At 41.3% G+C, this 21,268-nt stretch overlaps 1 protein-coding gene across 6 annotated transcripts in view; it reads left to right on the top strand.

Moving 5' to 3' along the window:
* Nucleotides 1-20,661, top strand: part of Prkacb (protein kinase cAMP-activated catalytic subunit beta) — an 87,444-nt gene extending 66,783 nt beyond the window's left edge. For all 6 annotated transcript variants that reach the window (XM_026784215.1, XM_005357416.3, XM_005357417.3 and 3 more), the window contains 5 exons: nt 119-245; nt 1,412-1,507; nt 4,415-4,537; nt 13,919-14,083; nt 17,563-20,661. In XM_026784215.1, the coding sequence (XP_026640016.1) occupies nt 119-245; nt 1,412-1,507; nt 4,415-4,537; nt 13,919-14,083; nt 17,563-17,688 (637 nt within the window). In that variant the 3' untranslated portion in view covers nt 17,689-20,661. The remainder of the gene's footprint in view (nt 1-118; nt 246-1,411; nt 1,508-4,414; nt 4,538-13,918; nt 14,084-17,562) is intronic.
* The last annotated feature ends 607 nt before the right edge of the window (nt 20,662-21,268 follow it).

The raw sequence follows: 21,268 nt of genomic DNA, 5'->3' as shown, positions 1-21,268 counted from the left end.
CACTAGTGAGCATTCGTCACCATCTGCAGTAGTGTGTAATCCACTAGTGAGCATTCGTCACCATCTGCAGTAGTGTGTAATCCACTAGTGAGCATCACCACGCTCTTGTCTTTTCCAGTGAACCCCATGCTCGTTTCTACGCTGCCCAGATTGTGCTAACGTTTGAGTACCTCCATTCCCTCGACCTCATCTACAGAGATCTCAAGCCTGAGAACCTCTTAATTGACCACCAGGGTTACATCCAGGTAGGATTTGAACACTTTGCGTATATGTATTTGGGAAACACTAAGAAACAGCGTCACACATTTTGCCTCAACTGTCAATGTTTGATAGTTGTTATCTGAGGGAAAAATTGTGTCTATCTAAAGTGAGTTCATAGTTCTGCCACTGCAGACAAGTAAGTAGCACATCAGGGAGAAGCCTGTTTATATCTCCTAGAATCAAACTCCTGCAGAAAGTCACAGTAATAGCTACATGTGGGAGTAGTGATGAGTGCCAGGAGGCCTGTGTGGTCCGGCTGAGCGGCCCTCAGCCAGAAAACACAAAAAAGACCCCAGTGCGAAATTCTTTTTTATATTGATAAGGCACTGGAAGTGGGAAATTCCTCGGGTGGCTTCGTGTGACGGTGCACTCAGGTGCATGTGCTCTACAGTGTTGGGAATCCTCCCGGCTGTGACCACAAGGTGCCTAGGAAACATGACTCTCCAGGAGCTCACTGTACATTAGGAGTATTAAAAAACCTGGAAAACTGCAAACCCTTTTGGTCCTAAGTGTTTTGGATAAGGGATATTCAACCTGTATTTCCTCCTTTAGTACTAATAACCCTGTGGATTGTTAATACTTTTATTGTAGCCATTTTAAAGCTAATAAGACTCAGGTACGGCCAAGTACACAGCCAGTAGTGGAAGAATTTTAACCCAATCGTCTCCTAGTCCAGACACTTTACCATCAGTATGGGGTGGGATGAGACCTAACTGCAGACGGAAATTGGTAGCCTTCTCTCCAGTTCTGTTAAGAGCACAGGGCCACAGCTTTATGTGGCTTACCTGGCTGTGGAGTGTCCCAGCCTTCCCCAGTGATAACTTTGTGGCCAGAGACACATTGGACTTGAGGGCTGTTTTCATCAGTGCTTGCTTTATAGTAAAACTGTTGCTTTCCATTTTCATTCAGTGTGTAAATTAGTTGATCTGGGACCTGTCAGGCTGCAATGGTTCATTTGTTTTGAGAGGGTTTCTAGCTTCACTGCTCTGCTCTGCCTTCACGAATTACTGCCACGTTGACTCTTCTTTTCTTTACTGCCACATCTTCCTTTTTTTAAATTTTAATCCTGAAAGTTTAACTTTGAATTTAAATATAGGTCATCCGTTCTCTGCCAAGTGATCACTTCAAACGTTTCTGTTTCCTTTTATAGGTCACAGACTTTGGATTCGCCAAAAGAGTCAAGGGCAGGACTTGGACATTGTGTGGTACCCCAGAGTACCTGGCCCCGGAGATCATCCTCAGCAAGGTACTGGGTGCTGTTGGTGTGCAGTGGACTTCTGACAAGCAGTTCCTTGACAGAAGCTGGAGGTCTTTTAAGATATGAATTTAAATCTACAGCGCAGGATTTCTAGATAACAGTCCGTCTAGAGTTTGGCACAGGTCTCTAATCCTCGTTAGTTTTTACTCTGGGTCTTAGAGAAGCAGAGCAATGACCATTTGAAGCCCCAGTCAGTATTCTTCCCCAGTAGACCAGCACAGGAGGCTTTCTCCCGGTTCCTCCAAGCACAAATCTAGAGACAAGACAGGTCACTTGTTAGCTTTGTTTCAACTCACAACCTAAATGAAGAGAATTTTGAAAGTTATTTTCAATTTTAGTTTAATAGTAATAAATAGTAATACAGCAATTAAGCCCTTTTAACCTTGCTGAAGCCTGGCCTGCTTTCCAAATGGTAGACTGTAGCCACACTTAAAGGAGTGTTTCCATTTTCTGCTTTCTTCTCTGGATGGAGAAAGTAGGAAGGGAAAGTGAAAAGACTGGGCTCAGAAAGGAGCAAGTGAGGAGGAGCACAGGCACGGGCCTCAAGAACTGCAGAGACTGGGAAATTAGGTAATAATTAAAACAAGCTTATGAACTGTCTTAAGTTAGCTTCCTAGTGTCTTACAGTCTAATTAATCCTTAAAAATTAAATACTATTGTTGGTAACTTTGCACATTTCTCCCTTTCATGCACTTATAAATATGACCATAAAATAACTATGAAAACTTGCACACGTGTATTTATTAGAGTGCATTATGAAATGTTCATTGTACAAAATTTGGAGATTTTAGGAAAATGAAGAATCCCAAAAATTCTGTAGTCCTCCCACCCCAAAGGCAGGCTTTAAGAAAAGACGCTAGTTCCAGGACAGGCTCCAAAACCACAGAGAAACCCTGTCTCGAAAAACCAAAAGAAAAAAAAAGAAAAGACGTGTTGTATGTTTTTCTAAATGTATGTACTAGTTGCAATCGTGGTGAATGTATAATTTGTGTAAGATTTTTTTTTTTTTCGAGACAGGGTTTCTCTATAGCTTTGGTGCCTGTCCCGGAACTAGCTCTTGTAGACCAGGCTGGCCTCGAGCTCCCAGAGATCTGCCTGCCTCTGCCTCCCGAGTGCTGGGATTAAAGGCATGCGCCACCACCACCCGGCTTGTGTATGATTTTTTACACATACATAACATGCACACATGAATATGCACATGTGTGTTGCTAGTGCATGTGTGCAAATGTACCATAAAGTAGTCACTCTTCTATTGTTATTTTTTACATTTTCCTGTTGTCTTGTTTGTAGAGTTTTCTTAGATTTTGTATGTAGTATAGTTTTTCCTCTATTTTCAGCAGTGGAATTGCTGAGTCAGAGGGTATGAATGTGTTTAAGGCTCTTGATATAAATGATCAAGTTGCTTTCTGAAAAGATTGTAGCATTTTAGATACTTACCAGGAGTGTGTGATAATGCCTATTTTACCGCATCCTTTCAGAACTTGAGAATATTTGTTAATTTAAAAGACAATAAATAAGGTATCTTGTTTCATTTGATTATGAGTTATATTTTCAAATATGCAATTACCATAGTATTCTTTGTATACAAATTAAATTGTGAGTCTATATCCTTTGCCTGTTAACTATGTATAGTGTTTTTCTAATAACATTTAAATTTTCTATCCCATGTGTTATCTTGTAGCTGATGGATATGTTTGCTATAAACATCCACAGAATGTAAAACAGAAGTGAAAGTGAGCAGGCGGTCCCATTCCTATTAGCAAGATATTGTGCCTCTTACAACAGATCTCCTTTAAAATATATAATCAGAGGAAAAAGGGAAATCTCCATATTGTATTAGATTTTACTCAATGATTAGAAAGCTAAATGATTAGGAAACTAAATAAAGCTAACGTCTTGACAAAAAGGTGGAACATGGGGTTGTTGTTTTTCCCCACACATAATCTTTATCTGATGAAGACCCTGACCTATAGCAAACTTAATATAAACGTATTAATATAAACATTTTCAATAGGTGTCCTCTTATAAAATGTTTATGTGGATTTTAGTAAGGTTGATATAAAAAATACCAGATGAGATGATCAGAACCTTTGAGTTGTATTTGACTCATAGTGTATTTTTTTAAACTTGCCTTTTCTTTTGATATGCTGCTCACAAAACCCTATGCATGTGTTTTCCTTCCTGTACCTTCAGGAGGTGAGATACAGACCACAGATCGCAAACTTCACATGTACCTGAATGTTAATGCTGATTTAAAAAACACTTAAATTTTAAGTTTTCAAAAGATACTGAAATAGACATGATCATCTCAAGTACTTTCACCTCAGATCCAAGAATATAAGCTTTTCTGAAGTCAGCTTCATCATTCATTGTTCCAGTAATTTTGTTTTAGAAGAGACAGGGTTTCTCTGTGGTTTTGGAGCCTGTCCTGGAACTAGCTCTGTAGACCAGGCTGGTCTCGAACTCACAGGGATCTGCCTGCCTCTGCCTCCCAAGTGCTGGGATTAAAGGCGTGCGCCACCACCGCCCGGCTATGTTTTTACCTTTTTAGCTATGCTGTTGCTAACCTATTGTACAGGCCATGGCGTGGGATGGCCCAGCAGAGGTACTGTGGTCTAATTCCCTCTCTGCTGTGGAAGAACAGCAAAAATCCCACTGAAGCCTAAGAGATTTAACAGTCCTTCCCAATATCAAACTCGAGTATCTGGAAATTGGTCATTTCATTTACGTACACCTGTCCAGATAGCTTTTGTTCATTTCTCATATCCCACCTCCCACAGCTGCTAATAGCTGTTGCAGTCACGTTCATGCATTTCCAGATCGTTTCCAAGTTGCTTGTCTTCATTTTCCCCAGTAACTCATGTAGTGACTGGCATTGCTTCTGCCTTGTTTCAGGGGTACAATAAGGCGGTGGACTGGTGGGCACTGGGAGTGCTGATCTACGAGATGGCCGCTGGTTACCCCCCATTCTTTGCAGACCAACCAATTCAGATTTATGAGAAGATCGTTTCTGGAAAGGTCAGTGATAACTGTAATTGTTCCTTTCTTCCTCGTTATCTGGGTGTGGTTTCAAGTTGGCAGATTAGAGGCGAAGCACGTTGTCAGACACTTCCCTAAACTAGGGGGAGTAGCAGTACTCTGTCCTGCTGATCTTCTAGAGAAAGAGCTGTTAGACAAGCCCATCAACAAGGTTATATAAGGCAGCTTCCCTTTTCAGAATTTTGGTCTTGTTTATTAAAAAGAAAGTATGATTGTAATTATTTGCAGAATTCCTGTAAATCGGAATAATGATCTCATGTGGTTTGCACTTGGAGAACAGTTTTAGGGACTGTTCTTATGTAACAGTTCTAAAAACAGACTTCTTATTTGAATTACATCAAAATTAGAATTGATTTTAGCAGAATTGCCTATGTTTAATGTGATTATAATGGAGGCTGAATTTTAGCAAATAGGAAACAATAATCAGCCTTGGCCATGAGTGGACTGAGCCCGTGGCATTGCGGTAGATCATTCCATGAACTCTACTCTTGCATTCGTAGCCTCTCGTTAAAGGCAGTCATTCTCACCTTCGCTCATGCCTGAGATCACGTCTGGAGTCACAGCTCCTGCACATTGTCCTGAGTGGCTCTCACCCGCCCATCCCCCACAGAAATAAATACCTGTGACTAATCTTTGGACTTGAACATTCGTAGGGGGCTTTCTGCGCATTGTAGCAGCATCTGTAGGGAACGGGCCTTGCATTTCTTGCTCATAGTGCTTACAGCACACCCTTCACCTGTCCTTTTAGTGTTCTGTGAAAAGTGCAACCATGGAATGGACCGTTGGCTTTAAGGGACATGGCCCTGAGAACGATGCACTTGCCTTTTTGGTTGTTGTACTCTGTGACCTTCTTAGGTAAAGATAAGTCTAATCCACCTTTAGACTAGAAGGAGCTGAAAGTGAAGTTCTTCATTTATTTCTCCCTCAGCCAGATTCATATTCTGAATTTTTGTTAAGCTGAATTCAGCATCCATGAATTTAAATTTTACAATGTTAAATATTCACAAGGTACCATGAATATCCAATAACATAATAATTTAGTCTTTATGCTAGGACTGAAATGTAAATTGTAGCTGCTCCATAGTGAGGCTGCTGGGAATACATGTACTAGTCACTGTCTGTTTCAACCCCTGAGAATTCCTGCCTCCACACCGCAGTGTTGTTCCAAACCTCACACTGCCTGTGGCATCTACAGGCTTCATGAGATGCTTTTTCCTTGTATTTTGCTACATTTTTCTGGGAGGTTTCAGTTTGTGCTAGTATTCACAAATTAGGGGGCTAACCATAGGTATTAATCTTAAATTTGTCACAGGGGAAAAGCAAATACCTCTTGCAGGTGAAGAAACTGAGCATGGTGTTAAAGGAGAGGTAGGGACGCAGTCTGTCTGCAGGAGGACAGATGCAGTGCTCACCTTAGTGACGAGGATGCTCGTTCCATTGTAGCTCTCTACTTCAGGCTTCTGGCCTTTGCGGTTGTTTCCCTAGCAGAGTTTGATAGAAGAACTTTCCGTGTGCACGGAATAAAACATGACAAAAACAGCAGACAAAAAGTGCTTTTGCTTTTAAGAATGTGGGGCTGGGGATCTGGCTCTGAGAACTGGCTCTGTTGAGGACACTTGCTGCTCTTGCTGAGGTCAAGGTCTGGTTCCCAGCACCTACTTGGCAACTCACAGCCTCTGGGAACTCAGTTCTAGGGGATCTGATGCCCTCTTCTGGCCCTTTACCCACATATGGTACAGTGGACCCATGCAGGCGCACACGTGCACACACACACATAAAAATTACCAGCCTTTAAAAGGAAAGAAAGTGAAAGTGAATACTTAACTTTCAAAAAAGAATAAGAACCAAAGATCATATGAGGCCTACTAAGAAAACTGAAATATATTAAAGCTATAAGCGAGAATATATTATTAATGCAAAATAGAAATGTAGGCTAGACAGAAATGTAGATGTTAAAGGAATGTTTCAAATAATTGAACTGGAGGTAATCAGAAAGTTCCTGAACCTTTTCTGTACTACTTTATACTTCATAAAAGAAATAAAATTATAATAAAGATTCTGTGTAAACTAAATTTATGTGTATTTAGAACAACTGCTTTAGTTAAAATGAGTGCATCTAGGTGTAAATTAACCTCAGTTTGACAGTCATTCTTCCTTGGGCAGCTTTGTTTCAGCAGTTTGTGAACTTTTCTCACTTCGTGTCAAATTTTAATATGTTGTATCCAATAACAGAATATGTTCTGAAGCTTTAACCATTTAAAATATAATTTAACCAGCTTTGTTACATCATGATGGAAGTGATTTTCACAATTTATTTAGAAATTTGACAGATGTTTGGTGCTTTTTTTATCTAGCTGAAGGTGTCAGATTCTCTCTCCATGTTGGATAGATTTCTACTTTCTTCCCCATCAAAAGCAAAATTCATGGCATGGAATGTTGCCAGAGTGTCATCGTTAGAATCCGTGTGTGTGAAACACAAGCCACAGTCACAGTTCCCCTTAACATTGCTTCAGCGTTCAGATCCAACGGAAGCTCTGCTGTGAGCCTGGTCCTGCCTCCACTAGCAGAGAAAGCCACGTTGGAACTTAGCTAGCTTTAAGGTTTTCTTAATTCATGTCATTCAAACCCAATTTTCATCTTATATTTGGGGAGTCTATATTTATAGTTTTCAATTGTTTTTCATTCAAGGTTATTTTTTTTCTTTTGGGAGAGATGGTACATCCTTGTACTCTTAGCATTTGGGGGGTAGATGCAAGAGGTTCATCAGTTCAGAACCAAACTGGGTTATATGGAACCATCTTAATAACAACAAAAAAACAAAGGAATAGCTTTGTCTAATCTTTTCAAAAGCATATTACATAATGCAGCAATATTTTATGTTCTGAAACCATATTATAAGATGGGTGCAATGTCATAGTTAAAACTTAAGTTATTATATTATTGATTCACTTAAATACATACATTTAAACATTAGATTGTTAAGTCATTTCTCTACTACAATATTTTCACCCAAACTGGTATTTTTAAATACACATAAAGATGATCAATAAGCTTTTAGACTATGCTCTGCATGTATCTTGCTTTTGAAAAAACAGAGGAGGTGGCATTTAAATGTCAGATTATTCATGACTGTTGAGGTTTGGGTTTGAAAGTGCGCAGTTGACAGAAAGGATTTGCAATCCTGCAGTTACTGTGCCCACCGTAGTGATGCTGTGCACTGTGTTTCTGTCTGTAGTTTTGGCATTTCATGTCTGAGTGCCAGTTATCTATAGCAAGAATCAGATGTGGTTTCCACAGCAACTCGCTCTGGATGTGGTACCCATGGCAATATGAGAGTCAACACTGGGTTCAGAAATGGTGTGTGAAGACAGAGTAACCAAATAGTCTTAGCCTCACTGTATATAATGTAAATATTATTGTAGTCTCAATGAACAGCAAGAGGATAGTGCAGGAAATATAGACAACCAGCATTTAAATGAAGGGTAATTGATTAGTAGCCCAAAGGTCATTCATTCTCTTCTGGTTCAGGATCCCAAAGTCTGTCTCCAGGCTTATTGCCTCTGGGAGGACTCAGAAGGCCCAGTATACACTGGTAATTGGGCCTCGATTTGTTACAGCCAATGGGTACATAGCCAGATGAGCACAGAGAAAAGGCAGTCCAGGCAAGTCCAGAAGAGATCAAACACAGGTCTGCAGGAGCCTCTCTGGAGAGCACAAGGATACGTTTAACTACCCTAATATGAACTCACCAAAACACACATGTGGGGAATGTTATATGCCAGCAACAGCCATGAGAGTCTCAATACCCAGTGTCTTCATTGGCAGCTCATCACCCACACACCCTCTTCTTACCACAGAGCAAAGTCCTTGACTCTGAGAATGAAAGCACACATTCAGATAAACCTTGGTATCTATAGTAAATCTGTGCACAGCGAACCACACTTGCTCAGGGAAGGTTTCATACAGTGTAAGGAGCTGCCACCGCTCAAGGTCCCAGATCTGTGACAGACACAGAACTTGGAAGTAGCCATCTGTAAGGCTGTCAGTCTACATACGTCCTGTATCCTAAACAGTAAACACATATGCAAATACACTGCTAAGGTATTTTTGTTGCTGCTTTTTTAGGAAGCGTCAATGCCATTTTCTGCTTAGCTTTGGCTATAGTTAATTTGACCTAGAAGTATTCAGATGTTATCTTCTTTTTACTGGATCTCATGTGTTGAAGGTTGGCGCCAAGCTCAATGTGTAGCCAAACAAGTCTTTGAACCTCTAATCCTCCTGTCTCTGCCTCCTGAGGGTTTGTGCCAGGAGGAGACCTAGGGCTTCCTACATTCTAGACAAGCACTTGACTGCCTGAGCTGTGTCCCCAGGCCCTAAATATTGTTCCCATGAAATACAAAAGCTGTTGTACTATATCATAAAACCCCGGGCCATTTTTAACATTTTTGTCCTGGTGATTTAATAAGATAGTCTTACTGGCCTGGTGAGTGGATTGTTCCAACACTATTGAGAAGAGAGTGACGTAGTCCTCTGCACCCATCTAGATTTATTAGTTCCCCTTGGAGTCGGTGCTTATAAATGTATTGTAATGCCCAGCTCTCTTTTCACTTAGGAACCCCTGAGGACCAGTGTCAGTATTGGCACATCTATAGAAAGCCTAGTGAATAAAAATGCTTTATCTTTAGAAAATTTAATTAATGTATAGCTTTTTTGCTAGATAAATCCTTTACTGAGATTGAAATAGTTCATTTAGAGAAATGGTTTCTTAAAATGTATTCCAGTATGCTGTGGCCAGAAGTTAATAGAGTACCACTCGAGGCAGTGTTCAAACTCTGTTTTAAGTCATTTAACCTAGTAAGTTTATTCCAGTGCATAAAAATTGTTACTAGTCACGTAATCTTTCCCTCATGCCAGTAACTGCAGAATATTAGCAAGACTGCCCCTCCATCAGCCAGAAATTAGTTTTATAACTTCTATAATTAAGCTCAGTGAAGACAAATTTGATTCCATCTTATTTTATTGCTAAATGTCAGGGGTGGGCTCAGTAAAACCATTTAGTACATTTAAATCATGGATACCATAACAAATGTATTAATTTAATTTTTGGATGTAACTTCACTTTTGAGCAATAAATGTATCCATTTAAATTTGCAGAAAATAATAGTTATTCCAAAACTGGAACTCATGAGGCTGTAAGTGGTGCTGAGAGTGGGCAGTTTCTCACTCTGCTCAGACTGACCTCACATGTTGTATCATATAATGCCATACAGCATGTAGGATACCATCTGTATGCACAGTGCTGTTCCTATAAAGCAGGGCTGCGGTCATCCATTCTATCAAAATTTCAACAGTGACTGTGTTTGAATATTTTAGAGACATAGATTATGGACTTCTATCTTTAAAGCTCCTTCCTTGATAAAGCCTCAGAATATTAAGGTGGTATTCTAATAAAAAGGCTGAAAAGGTGGGAAATGCATTACTATTAGGCATAATAAAAGCCATAACATTTTCATAAATGTTATAATTTTCACTGTCAAATAAAATATCTTCTCTCATATCATAATTGGATAAATTGAGATTGAAAAAGGTGAAAGGTTTTTCCATAGGTCACAGAATATGTATATAATTCAAGTTGAGATTGCAAGTTGGAATTATTTCTGCTAAGAAGATTTGACCAAATAGGTTGAGGCTCACCAGCCCCCACGGGTTTGATGCCAGTGTAGGCAAATTACAAGAGCCTGCCTTTTGGGTGAGGGATCAAGAGTATAAATAAGCAGATTACTCGCATTTTTACCTCCTGATGCCACAGCCAACACACAGGGAACATATCCCTGGCTGCACCCTTGACTACACTTTCCACTGTCTCCACTACCAGCACCCTTTGGGGACAAGTGCGTACTTCTGTCCTGTAAGAGCTTGCGATGGATGAGGCTGCAGTCAGTGGGGACACTCGGGCTCAGCATGCTGGGAGCCCTGGGTCCAGTCTCCAGAACCAAAAACAAAAGGTAAAGCTTCTCTATGATTTCCCCATATTCTGCAGAGTAAAAATCGAAGCTCTCGCAGTGTTGCTTTCTGAGGAGCGATGTCACGTTAGAAGGTCACTCTGTTGTCTCATTATATATCACCTCCTTTCTCAGGATAAAAATCCCCTGAAGGCAGGTCTCTGTCTTACTTTGTTTTCTGTGTGTCCCAACCACATCAGTGCCTAGCACACAGTAGATTTACATCAAGAGTGGATTCAGATTCATGCATTTATTAAGGTACATGGTACATTGGTACATGGTCAGGCCAGGTCTACATGTTGGATACAGCTTAACGGTTGTGATCTCTGCCCAAATGCTGCGGTTTCCATCTTTGGAGCCCCACCCTGGAGGCACTAAAGAGGTCTTCTGTGTTTTAACACTGCACAGTTCTGATGCTCGTCACCGGCTAGGATCTTGTTCTGCAAATCTGTAGTTCATTTGAGAAACAGATCCCACCAGAGCAGTGCACGATTAGGAGACTCATAATTAACATGGCTTCAAGGTTGGGAAAGAATCATAGGAAATTAAATTCAGGAAAATAGAAGCAAGCACTCAAGGAGGCACATGTCACATTGTGGGTTCCGTGTCCAGGCCTACCATGCCAGTCCCCAGGAGTCTCGCCAGCCTCGTGGACTCCTCTTTTCGGTACCTGCGTTTTTGCAGTGACCGCAGTGTTTCTGCCCCATCGCAGACTGGCAGAAAGTCATAAGCACGCGTGTCAGAGGACTGAGTTACTTCCCCAGTAGTCCAGGGCTTTACTGTGGCCGCACCAGTTCCAGTATTCCGTTCTTGTGATTTTACTTTCTGAGGTGTTTTTAGCTGATAACAATGGCAGAAGTAGTTGTCTTCTTGAGACAGTTTTGAAGGAAAAGTCAGTCATTCTTTCCTTTATAGAAACTGTTGTTGAATCCAAGTTATTGCGGCACTATTAGCATGGACCATGGAAGATGTGGGCTACCTGTCAGCATCTTCAGAGACGAGGATGTGATGTGGCAGTAGGGGCACATCTATAATGGAGAACATTCCCAATTAAATACGGCTGTTTCTCAGACTACACCACTGCCCACTGAGAGTCACTGCTCTGAAATTTAAACATACACACGTGTCCTTATTGCTCTGTTTAAATTGCAGAATAAAGAACTGCTTATTTGGGTGCTTGTTTGTTCGTGCATTCTAATGCACATTCCCTGAATTCAGGAAATAATTTGTGTGCAATGCATCACTGTCTGCGATTGTGAGCACCGTGGATGGGACCACGGGCACATTACCACTGCACACTTCATGCACATTCCACTCTAAGCCGAGTCAGAGCCACTTGAATAAGTTGTGGTTTGGATCTAAACAAAGTGTAGGTGCCCTACAGGAAAAGCCTGATGCACTGTAACCATGGGGAGGAACTGCCATTCATTTTTAATGGCAGATATTCATTGCCTCATGAAGACAGGTGTCATGTTCTCTAACCATATTCACACCCTCATAGCTTTGTCTTTCTCTTGTCTCCTTCCTAGCCTCAGACTCATTTCTCTCATCTCTTATGTATGTACATATATGCTGTTTGTGTGCCTATATGAAAATACAGGATTTGCAGGGAGAAAACTGTTTGTTTTTGGTTTTCAAGACAGGGTTTTTCAGTGTAGCTGTGGAGCCTGTCCTGAAACCTGCTCTGTAGACCAGGCTGACCTCAAGCTCACAGAGATCCGCCTGCCTCTGTCTCCCGAGTGCTGGGATTAAAGGTGTGCACCACCATAGGAAAACAGTTTTGAGTGGGGCTTATGGGTCACTTTTTCCATCTCCATTCATCTGTTGATGGACACCGAGGCGATTATGACTAGGGTTCAGCAAATGTGGATGTGCTAGTATCTCAGTGATAGCTTGGCTTGGGCCCTCGTGGTCAAATACTCAGAGTGGTAAAGCTGAGCTGTGCAGTAGTCTTCATTCTGTCGTCGTGGAACCTCCTGATGGCTTCTGTGGTGACTGACAACTCTACAGTCCCAGAGCGTGTGAAGGGTCCCTCTGCTTGCCATCCTCCCCAGCATCTGTCTCTGCTCTCATGACTGTCACCTTTCCCTCTGTAACTTCCTTTGGGAAGTTCTTGTTTGTTTCAGAAGCTCATTACTGTCTTGCTGTTTTTAAAGTAGAAAATTGATACTCCTTACTTTGTAGTCGTTGTTTCTAGTAGAAAAGATGAAAAGTTACAGAACAGTTTTAAGCTTAAGCTTTTAACCATCTCTAGATGATTTTGGATACCATTTTTAGCCTCTTAGTCATGGGAGCATTGCAGAACAATGAGATGGGTGTGTGCTGAAATCCAGATGTCTGTTTGGAACGTGAGCTCTTCTCTTTGCTCTGCGGTATTAAGCAAGCCATTTGATTATTGTTCATCTCAGTTGTCTCACCATGCCTATAAAGTGGGTGCTGCAGCATACCTAAGCCCCCAACCTGCATTGTAATATTGTAGCTCCTGAGTTATTGCTGGCAGTTCAGTGCTATTTCTCAGTAGAATTCTGCCCAAAGTTTTTCTCTAACAAATGTAATGGTTTCCTATGCTGGAAAAGGCAGTGTAAGCGTTTACAGCCTTTTTCAGAATGCATTTACTGATATTTTTCCTATGTACTTCCCCTTTGATTATAAGTTTAAGCTGTATATCTCTGAGAGGTTTACAATGAGGCACAAGGGGTTCTCTCCTGAATATGGGTGAGCCTTCTGATAGTGTTCAATTTCTAGAGGCCGCTCTGTAGATGGAACTGTGGGCCGCTTCCCACCTCCCAGCTTCCGGCCACCGGCTAGCTTTATACCCGAAATAACAACACACAAATTGTATTCTTTTAAACACTGCTTGGCCCATTAGTTCCATTCTCTTACTGACTAACTCTCACATCTTGACTAACCCATATCTAATAATCTGTGTAGCACCACAAGGTGGTGGCTTACCAGGAAGATTCTAGCATACGTCCATCTTGGGCTGGAGCTTCATCGTGTCTGCCCCAGAGAGGAGAGGCATGGCGATTGCCTCACTTCCCTCTTCCTCCCAGCATTCTGTTCTGTCTACTCCACCCACCGAAGGGCTGGCCTATCAAATGGGCCAAGACCTTCCTCCATCACCGCTCTATGTTCTTAAAAGGAGTTCACCACTGAAACAAGGCTCTCTGAGAAGTTTAGCTTTTACACAAATTGCACTCATCTTTTAAGACTATGCTATGTCGTGAAAAGTGTTTGGGGATCGCCTCTACCTTCTCCCGTTGACATAGTGATCTGTCCTTGAAAAAAGCCTATATGAAATCAACAGAGAACTAGCCGGCAATCTGAAATCTCCCTCACCTGCTCTGTGTCTGTGCAGGTTCGATTCCCATCGCACTTCAGCTCTGACCTCAAGGACCTTCTCCGGAACTTGCTGCAGGTGGATCTGACAAAGCGATTTGGGAACCTGAAGAATGGTGTGAGCGACATCAAGACACACAAGTGGTTTGCCACTACCGACTGGATTGCTATTTACCAGAGAAAGGTGTGGGTCTACTCTGAACTTAAAGCCTCTGAGACGTTGCATTGACGTCATGTAGCAGGGGCCCTGGGTGTCAGCACGTCACAATTCTCTCACCTTTTAAGCTAATCCTTCACAGCGTCAATCCCAAAGTGCCTTCTCGTATGTGAAAGAGAACACCTGCATGGTTTCATTCATAAATTTTCCCTGGCCATGCTAACTCTTGACAATACTGTGGAAGCAAGATTTTAGATAGTATTCTACAGGCTTGTGTTTCAAAACTGATAAAAGTCACATTAAAAATATAATGTCTAAATGAATCCACTCCAGAATCAGGGCATACCAGACGAACACTGCATCAGCTTAAGTTCTGGGAACGTTTTCAGTTTTAGTTTGGCCTTGCTGTGGATATTAACCAGGGTTGCAGCTCTTTTCCATCATTCCCAGGAAGATCCAGCCTTTTCACACATTAAGTCCTCTTGCATGTCTGCCTCTCAGTTCCCAAGGATTTTTTCCCAGTTTGTCCACCTTCCATATTCCAATGAATTCTTGAAGTTAAATTTCTGCCTCAGTGTGGCGGTTTCTCTGAAGCAGTCCTTCCTTGCTCACTCTCATTTCCGAGGATTTCATGGGAACAGGAACTTTATCTCCCTTCTTCTATATCCTGTCCCTGGCGAGAACCACTGACGTGTGCATCTGACCTGTAGCCAAATCCCTACCCAGTACCCGTCGTTCCACAGGTGCAACTGCCCTTCGTCCATTCGAGACTTCTTTAGGAGAGATGAAGTTCATGCCCTGGGGAAGTGCAAGCAACTTATCTGACATCACTATATTTTGTCTTTTAAAGAATTATTGATTTACTTACCACTCCTCCAACTAATAAGTGGCGTCCTGTGCTGGCCCCGGGCATTCTTCATGGTGCTAAGGGTGTGGTGAGATTAGTGAAGTGGGTCTCACTCCTCCAACTCCAACCTCAGCGCTAAAGGGATCGGAGGCAAATCAGTCTGCTGTGCTAATAGCAAAGGAACACAGGAGACTACTCATGAGAGCCTAGACTAAGAAGATTCTAGAGAAAGCGAAGCTCAGGCAGTGTGAACACTGGTTGTAAATACTAGTGTAGCTCATCTAGACCATTACTGCAGCACCTGGCTAAGCAGAGGACAACCCCAGCTGGCCAGTGTGTATATAAGAAGCTCGCTTTGCTCCTGAGGTGAGCGGGTAACAGCCCCAATAGCAGCAGTATGTAACTTAATAGTAAGTGCTTTGCTGTGGAAAGAAATTGGGAAATTTAAGATTTTGCTCTGTTAACTTTATCTCTTCTTTCAGTCTTGAATGTTGAGTTAAAAATAACTCTCATGAAGTGTGTATATTTAGCTTCCCTCTTCCCAGCCCCACAAAAACCACAGCTTCTGATGTTTCAGAAGCTTGCCACATTTCATGATGAACAACCACAGAGCACATTTCCTGAGGGAAAAGAATTTAATACCCTATTTCATATTAAAAGCAGTTTTTCTAATTCATTAAGATTTTAAAAGATTATAAAAACAAAGCTATAAAAGAACTTTAAAATTCAGCTAATAGAAAGCTTAGCAAGACTGAAACAGGCTGAGGGCACCCGGTACCAAAGCTCACAGCCAAGGCCTGGAGGTGTGGTCTCAGGCATCTTAGCTCAGCATGTGTGACATGCTCACAAATAAGGGCCCTGGTGACCAAAGCAGACTAATCGGCTCATAAAGCATGCTTGTGGCTCTTGTAGACCATCATTATGATTAATTAGACGAATTCTCATGAGTTTGAAGTTTTCCTGTGAAAAAGAAAATAATATGTTTTTTAGGGGTTTTTGCTTTGTTTGTTTGTTTTATTTTGCTAATAGAGAAATAGGCTAGGTAGAGAGCTGCTGTAAGTGTCAGTGCTTCCCACATAAGCTTTCGATCCCAAGTTCACCAGGTTCAAATCTCAGCATGTTACCACTTTACAGTCTGCCTGCCTCCTCTCTGGGTTTTGTATGGTGTGTGTTTGAGATGCAGTCTCACGCTCACTATGCAGGTCCATCCTTAAACCTGGTGGGGTGGGACGCTCTTCTGGCTGTGGCTTTCCAGGTGCTGGGATTATAGGTCTGAGCCAGAATGTGGGCTTTTAAAGTTTGCTCTAACATTATTATTATTAAAAGGAAGGTACGCAGTGTTGAGTAGCACATTGTTTTATAAAACATTCGGATTTTACACACCACCTGTTTAACTTGTTGCTTCGAGTCTTTATGAGAAGGGAAGGCTGATTCAACAGGAAGGAGAGGGAGTTGGGGAGAGAGAGAGCCCTGAACTGTGAACCTAGGTCAGATGAACTGCCCATTACAAGTATGATCTTGAGCACATTGTTTCAACTGTGTAAACATAGCCTTTAGCACTCTCTAAAGTGTGGGTAACTAGAGAACAACAGGAAGCTCCGTATGTAGAGAAGGACTAGGCAGTTAAGTCCAGGCTCCTTTTATGCTCAGGTAATTTGGTGAGTAGACAAACATGGAGTCCTCCTACCCCAGACTAATGCTGACCGTGTGGGCGTCTTTCCACTCCTTGCTATGTTCTTTGTCACTGCTGTTTCTGCCATGGTCATAGTTCCCAGCTTCAGTCTTCTGTCACAATTGATGCTTAGTACACATCCCACTGGGGGACTTAATAGCTCGTCCCAGAACCTTTCTGAAAGAATTTCCTTGACACCTGCTTCCTCCCAGCACTTAGCGATCTCATTTCTTGTTTATTGTTGTACAATAACTATCCTGGTGTTATGTTAGCATTGTTGAGTAGCCTTGATTTAGCCCCTTAGTAGTACAAAACTGTTATGCACTTGACTCTGTTTATGAATAGAACATGCTTCTATATTTATTCAACTATTTTCTGGCACTCAGCAATTTTAAAGTTCCCCATATAGTTACAACGTTTTATACAGAATTATCTGTATTTATCCCTTGTAAATTTAGCAGAAAAACTTCTTTACTCTTCTCCAGCCAGTTTTAGAAATTGACATTTTCCTGTAAAATCATCCCTACTGTTTATCATTACTGATTCTATCATCTTTATTGTTATATTTATTGTTAGCCAGTGTTGTACGAAAGTATGTATTTCTCTGATGTGTGTGTGTGTGTGTGATTTGTTAGTGTTTAAAGAGTTCTGATGTATAAAGTTGAGCATGGTGGTACATGTCTTTAATCCCAGTACTTGGAAGGCAGAAGCAGGTGGGTCTCTGAGTTCAGTGCCAGCCTGGTTGATAATCAGGGCTACATAGAGAAACCCTGTCTTGGAAAAAACAAAAACAAAACTCGCTAGTATTTTGTCCCAATTCTCAGATGAAATGTGAGATTCTAGCTCCCCTCTAGTGCCTTGCATACCAAGGGCTTACTCATTTAAAGGTAGCAGACTGCGTGCATGCTGGGGCTTCGCCGTTCTCAATGGCTGCAAGTTTTTGAGGAGTTATTCTTTTTCTGATTCTCCTCTTGATGTCTATTACAGGTTGAGGCTCCATTCATACCAAAGTTCAGAGGCTCTGGAGATACCAGCAACTTCGATGACTATGAAGAAGAAGAAATCCGTGTCTCTATAACAGAAAAATGTGGAAAAGAATTTTGTGAATTTTAGGGAGGAGAAAGATTGCCTCGAGCTCACACTCAGTCTTTGCACGCTGTCGAGGGGGAAGGTGGAGCCGAGCCCTGCTTGTGGAAGCAGTTACCAAGTTCCTTCATTCCAGCAACTGAGTGAGGTCTTATTGCGTCATCAGTGTGCACCTGCCACCACCTGTGTTCCAAGGCACCGCTCCGCAAGCATTGGCCGTGCCATCACACAGTGGGCACCACTTTCCTGCTGTCGGTTCTTTTCTCCACCCTCCTGCATCCTTCTCATAACTTCTCTGACCAGTGCTCCGTTTTGTTTTCTGGTGTTTCAGATGGCAGTGTTATGGCTGTGTGTTATTTAAGGGAAAGCTGCGTGTTGCTTTTTGTAGTTTGGAGCGATATTTTTGCTGACCAGTGGCTTGAAGATAAACTCTAATGATTATTTTTATTTCGAGTAGCTCGGACTCAGTTTTGCCAAAACTCTTAATAATTTTTGCAGATGCAATGTCGTATCACCAAGGGGATTTGCCTACATGAAGATAATAACTTTGAGGAGTCAGTGATGGGGCGATAAACTCAGTGGCTGCTAGCAGTTTGGTTCCTGGACCAGAGCCTTCATTCCCTTTGCCTTTTAATAGTCTTCTCTCTGTGAGAAAGTGAGTGACCAGAGAGATTCTTCATTTGTCAGGAAAAGTGAGGGACATGGCTCCTTGCCTGGCTGTCTCCCTTGGTACCAACAGCTCTGTGTGTTAGACAAGAGTTTGAAGGTTTCGAAGACTTCACTCTTCTGTGAGGGTTTTAGCCAGTATTTTAGGAAAACATGACCGATAAAATTTCTTAGCTAGTCCACATTGTCTGTTTCTTAAGGGAAACGAGCAATTCAAGGGAACATGGATTTGGATACATACTAAGTCAGCGAAAGCCTTGATCCCTGCTTACAGCTTAGAGGTGCCCTCCTTTCCGGGACATTTTCTGTTTGCTTTGGTTGAACAGAAGCTGCCATTGCCTGCAGTCTGTGTTAGAGGAGGGCACTGTGGCAACTTGGACTTTACCCCGCCCTGTGGCGGTGGGGAAGGGAGGCTAAGCTTAAGAAACTGCCACTTTGTGTTTTAATTCCGAGGTTTGATATCCTTAGATACATCAGAATCTCTAACTCCTTTTCTTTGTAGACAGAGTATATGATCATGCAGATACAGTTCTAATATTTGCGTTTCTGTGGTTTTTTATACTTTTTGCCAATTAACTTCACATGTTGCCATCAGGAGGAAATTTCAAGCACTCTTGCACACTTAGTCTGGTGTTCCTTTGGGAAGAAATGGCTAACTTTTTTCTTTACTATTCTTTCACTGCTTTTAATTTTCTCATCTCATTTTTTTTCTCTGTATCAGTGACCTACCTTAAATGATCAGCTCACGCAAATGGTTTAAAATGTTCCATTTCATGAGTGATCAACAAACATATAAGATTGTTTTGCATCAAACCCTAATGTATATAGATATATATATATATATATAAAACCTCTATCTGCTTCCTTACTGGTGCAGGTAGGTCATTGACACCACTCTTGTTCATATGCACCCACCCTCACTAAACCCTTGAGGACACTGAAGTCCCATCTGAGACGTCCCCTGCACCTAGCTGCATGTCTTTCGGTTGTCAAGTGTCTCTGCATGGCAGTGTCCCACAAAGACAGACATGATTTCAGTTGGTCCACCTGTATTTAAAATGTGCAAGGAAAATTGAAATCCTCTGCTGTAGCAAGTTTATGTAACAAAGATATATCATCGTGTTAATAAATTAAAAGCATCATTTGTACAAAATACTTTTAGTTTTTTGTATTTCATTTAAATCCAAGAACATGCTGATCATTGTGTTTTATGTATGCTACAAATTCTTTGGTAGCATTGTTGTATATTACTGTAAAATTGTTTCAATAAATCATGGGGATGACAATTTGATTGTTATAATTTAGTTTTCAAAAATTGAACAGATTTCTATGAATCCTAAAAATATTTTTTTCTATGAAAGTATTAGTACCCAGCTAGAGTCTGCCCGGGTAGATGACCCCTCAGCCATTCCATTTTAGCGTCTGTTTTAAGTACATGAGCAAACCCTCAGACGTGTCAAAGGGGTCTAGTTCTGGCTAATCACATACACTAAATTAGAATACTTTTAACATACCTAAAATTCCCATTTTTAGCCACAGTATAGCCAAAAAGATTTTTTTTAAATTTTGAAATAAGTCAGTGACAAAAACCAGTATTTTACTTAAATTATATTACACAAAACAGAAGAAATGATGTTTTTGCCCAGAATGTAAAAAATAGCTTTGTGCAGAAAGGAACCATGAGAGAACGGTGAAACTTACCAGAGCGATGTCTGCTGCAGACAGAGAGCTGGAAGGTACTTTCTGGGGTCCCTTGCAATTTCCCATGTTAGGTCAAGGTTCCCTCTGTATCTAATACTCTTAAGGGACGTCATACTTTGAAGTAAGTTTCTGTACAGTGATACATTTCTGTGCGTCCTTCCTCTTCCATCTGACAACATTCTGAAAATCCTTTGACTATCATAAGATTCTTGTCTGGCCCATTCCTTTCTCCCCCACCGATGCTAAATATCAACTTGATATCAAACTGTCAGCCTACCAAAAAGATATTGTGGCTTATGGGTATTGCTGTCTTGTTCTTGGTATGTTCCTGTACTGATTGCCCCTTGGTCTGAAAAACTTGCTCAGTGTAAGCCTAAAACTAGATGACTATCCTTTTCCCACTGACTGTTTTTCTTTCCTTCTGCTTGTTGTAAGAATCCAATGAAATAATGTATGTAAAAACACCCTGTAAACTGTAAGCTTTCAGTGTAAGATGTAAGGTGTGTTGTTATTTCATTAATTACTTCTCTGTTTAGAGTGCAATTTCCTATGCACTACTATAGCTAGGAAATGCTAAAAATGTGTTTTTTAATTCAGTAACCGCAAAATTAAAGTATCTTCAAAGGTTAAAAACTGTGGAGTCTTGAATTCTAGCCTAAGCCCTTCATCCTAGATGTCTCTTCTGCTAGTGGTGTGGCTGGAGTCCTAGTTTTCAGGTAGCTGGAGTGATTGGCGGCTCAGCTCTGAGCCAGGAAAGGATGAATATCAAGTCTTCTATTTAGATTAGACCTTGACCGCGGCTCTGCTGGCTTTGTCCGGGTTGCCCAGTGGCTCTGCTTCCTCATTCTGCTCCACATTCCTCCTAACGATGGGAGTGAATTTTTGAGTTTGGTGCTATGAGACCCTTATGCTGACTGTGCAGTGAGCTAGGAGCACGTGCTTTGCTCTTCAGGGCCACCTTGGAGCTCTCCTCCACCCTCACAGTTAGGCCGTTCAGTGTGCGTGGCTTGAGAAATCAGCAGTTTTAGATAATTATGTCAAGACCTTTCAATTTTGTTTGATGGTCATTGCAAACATTTACAAATACTCATGCATTTTCTAACATGATTCTTATTGTTTCTAGTGCTAGTTTTTTTAATCATTATCAGGGCTGAATATAAATCTCAGTTTTCTCATTTTTCTTATAAAGCTCTGGGTCATGTCTTTATCCTACAACTATTATTATTTGAGACCCAATTAA

Source organism: Microtus ochrogaster, chromosome 21 (genome assembly GCF_000317375.1).
Source record: "Microtus ochrogaster isolate Prairie Vole_2 chromosome 21, MicOch1.0, whole genome shotgun sequence".
Taxonomy (NCBI): Eukaryota; Metazoa; Chordata; class Mammalia; order Rodentia; family Cricetidae; genus Microtus; species Microtus ochrogaster.
Note: the sequence above shows the minus strand (reverse complement) of the source record. Positions and strands in the feature narration are given on the sequence as shown.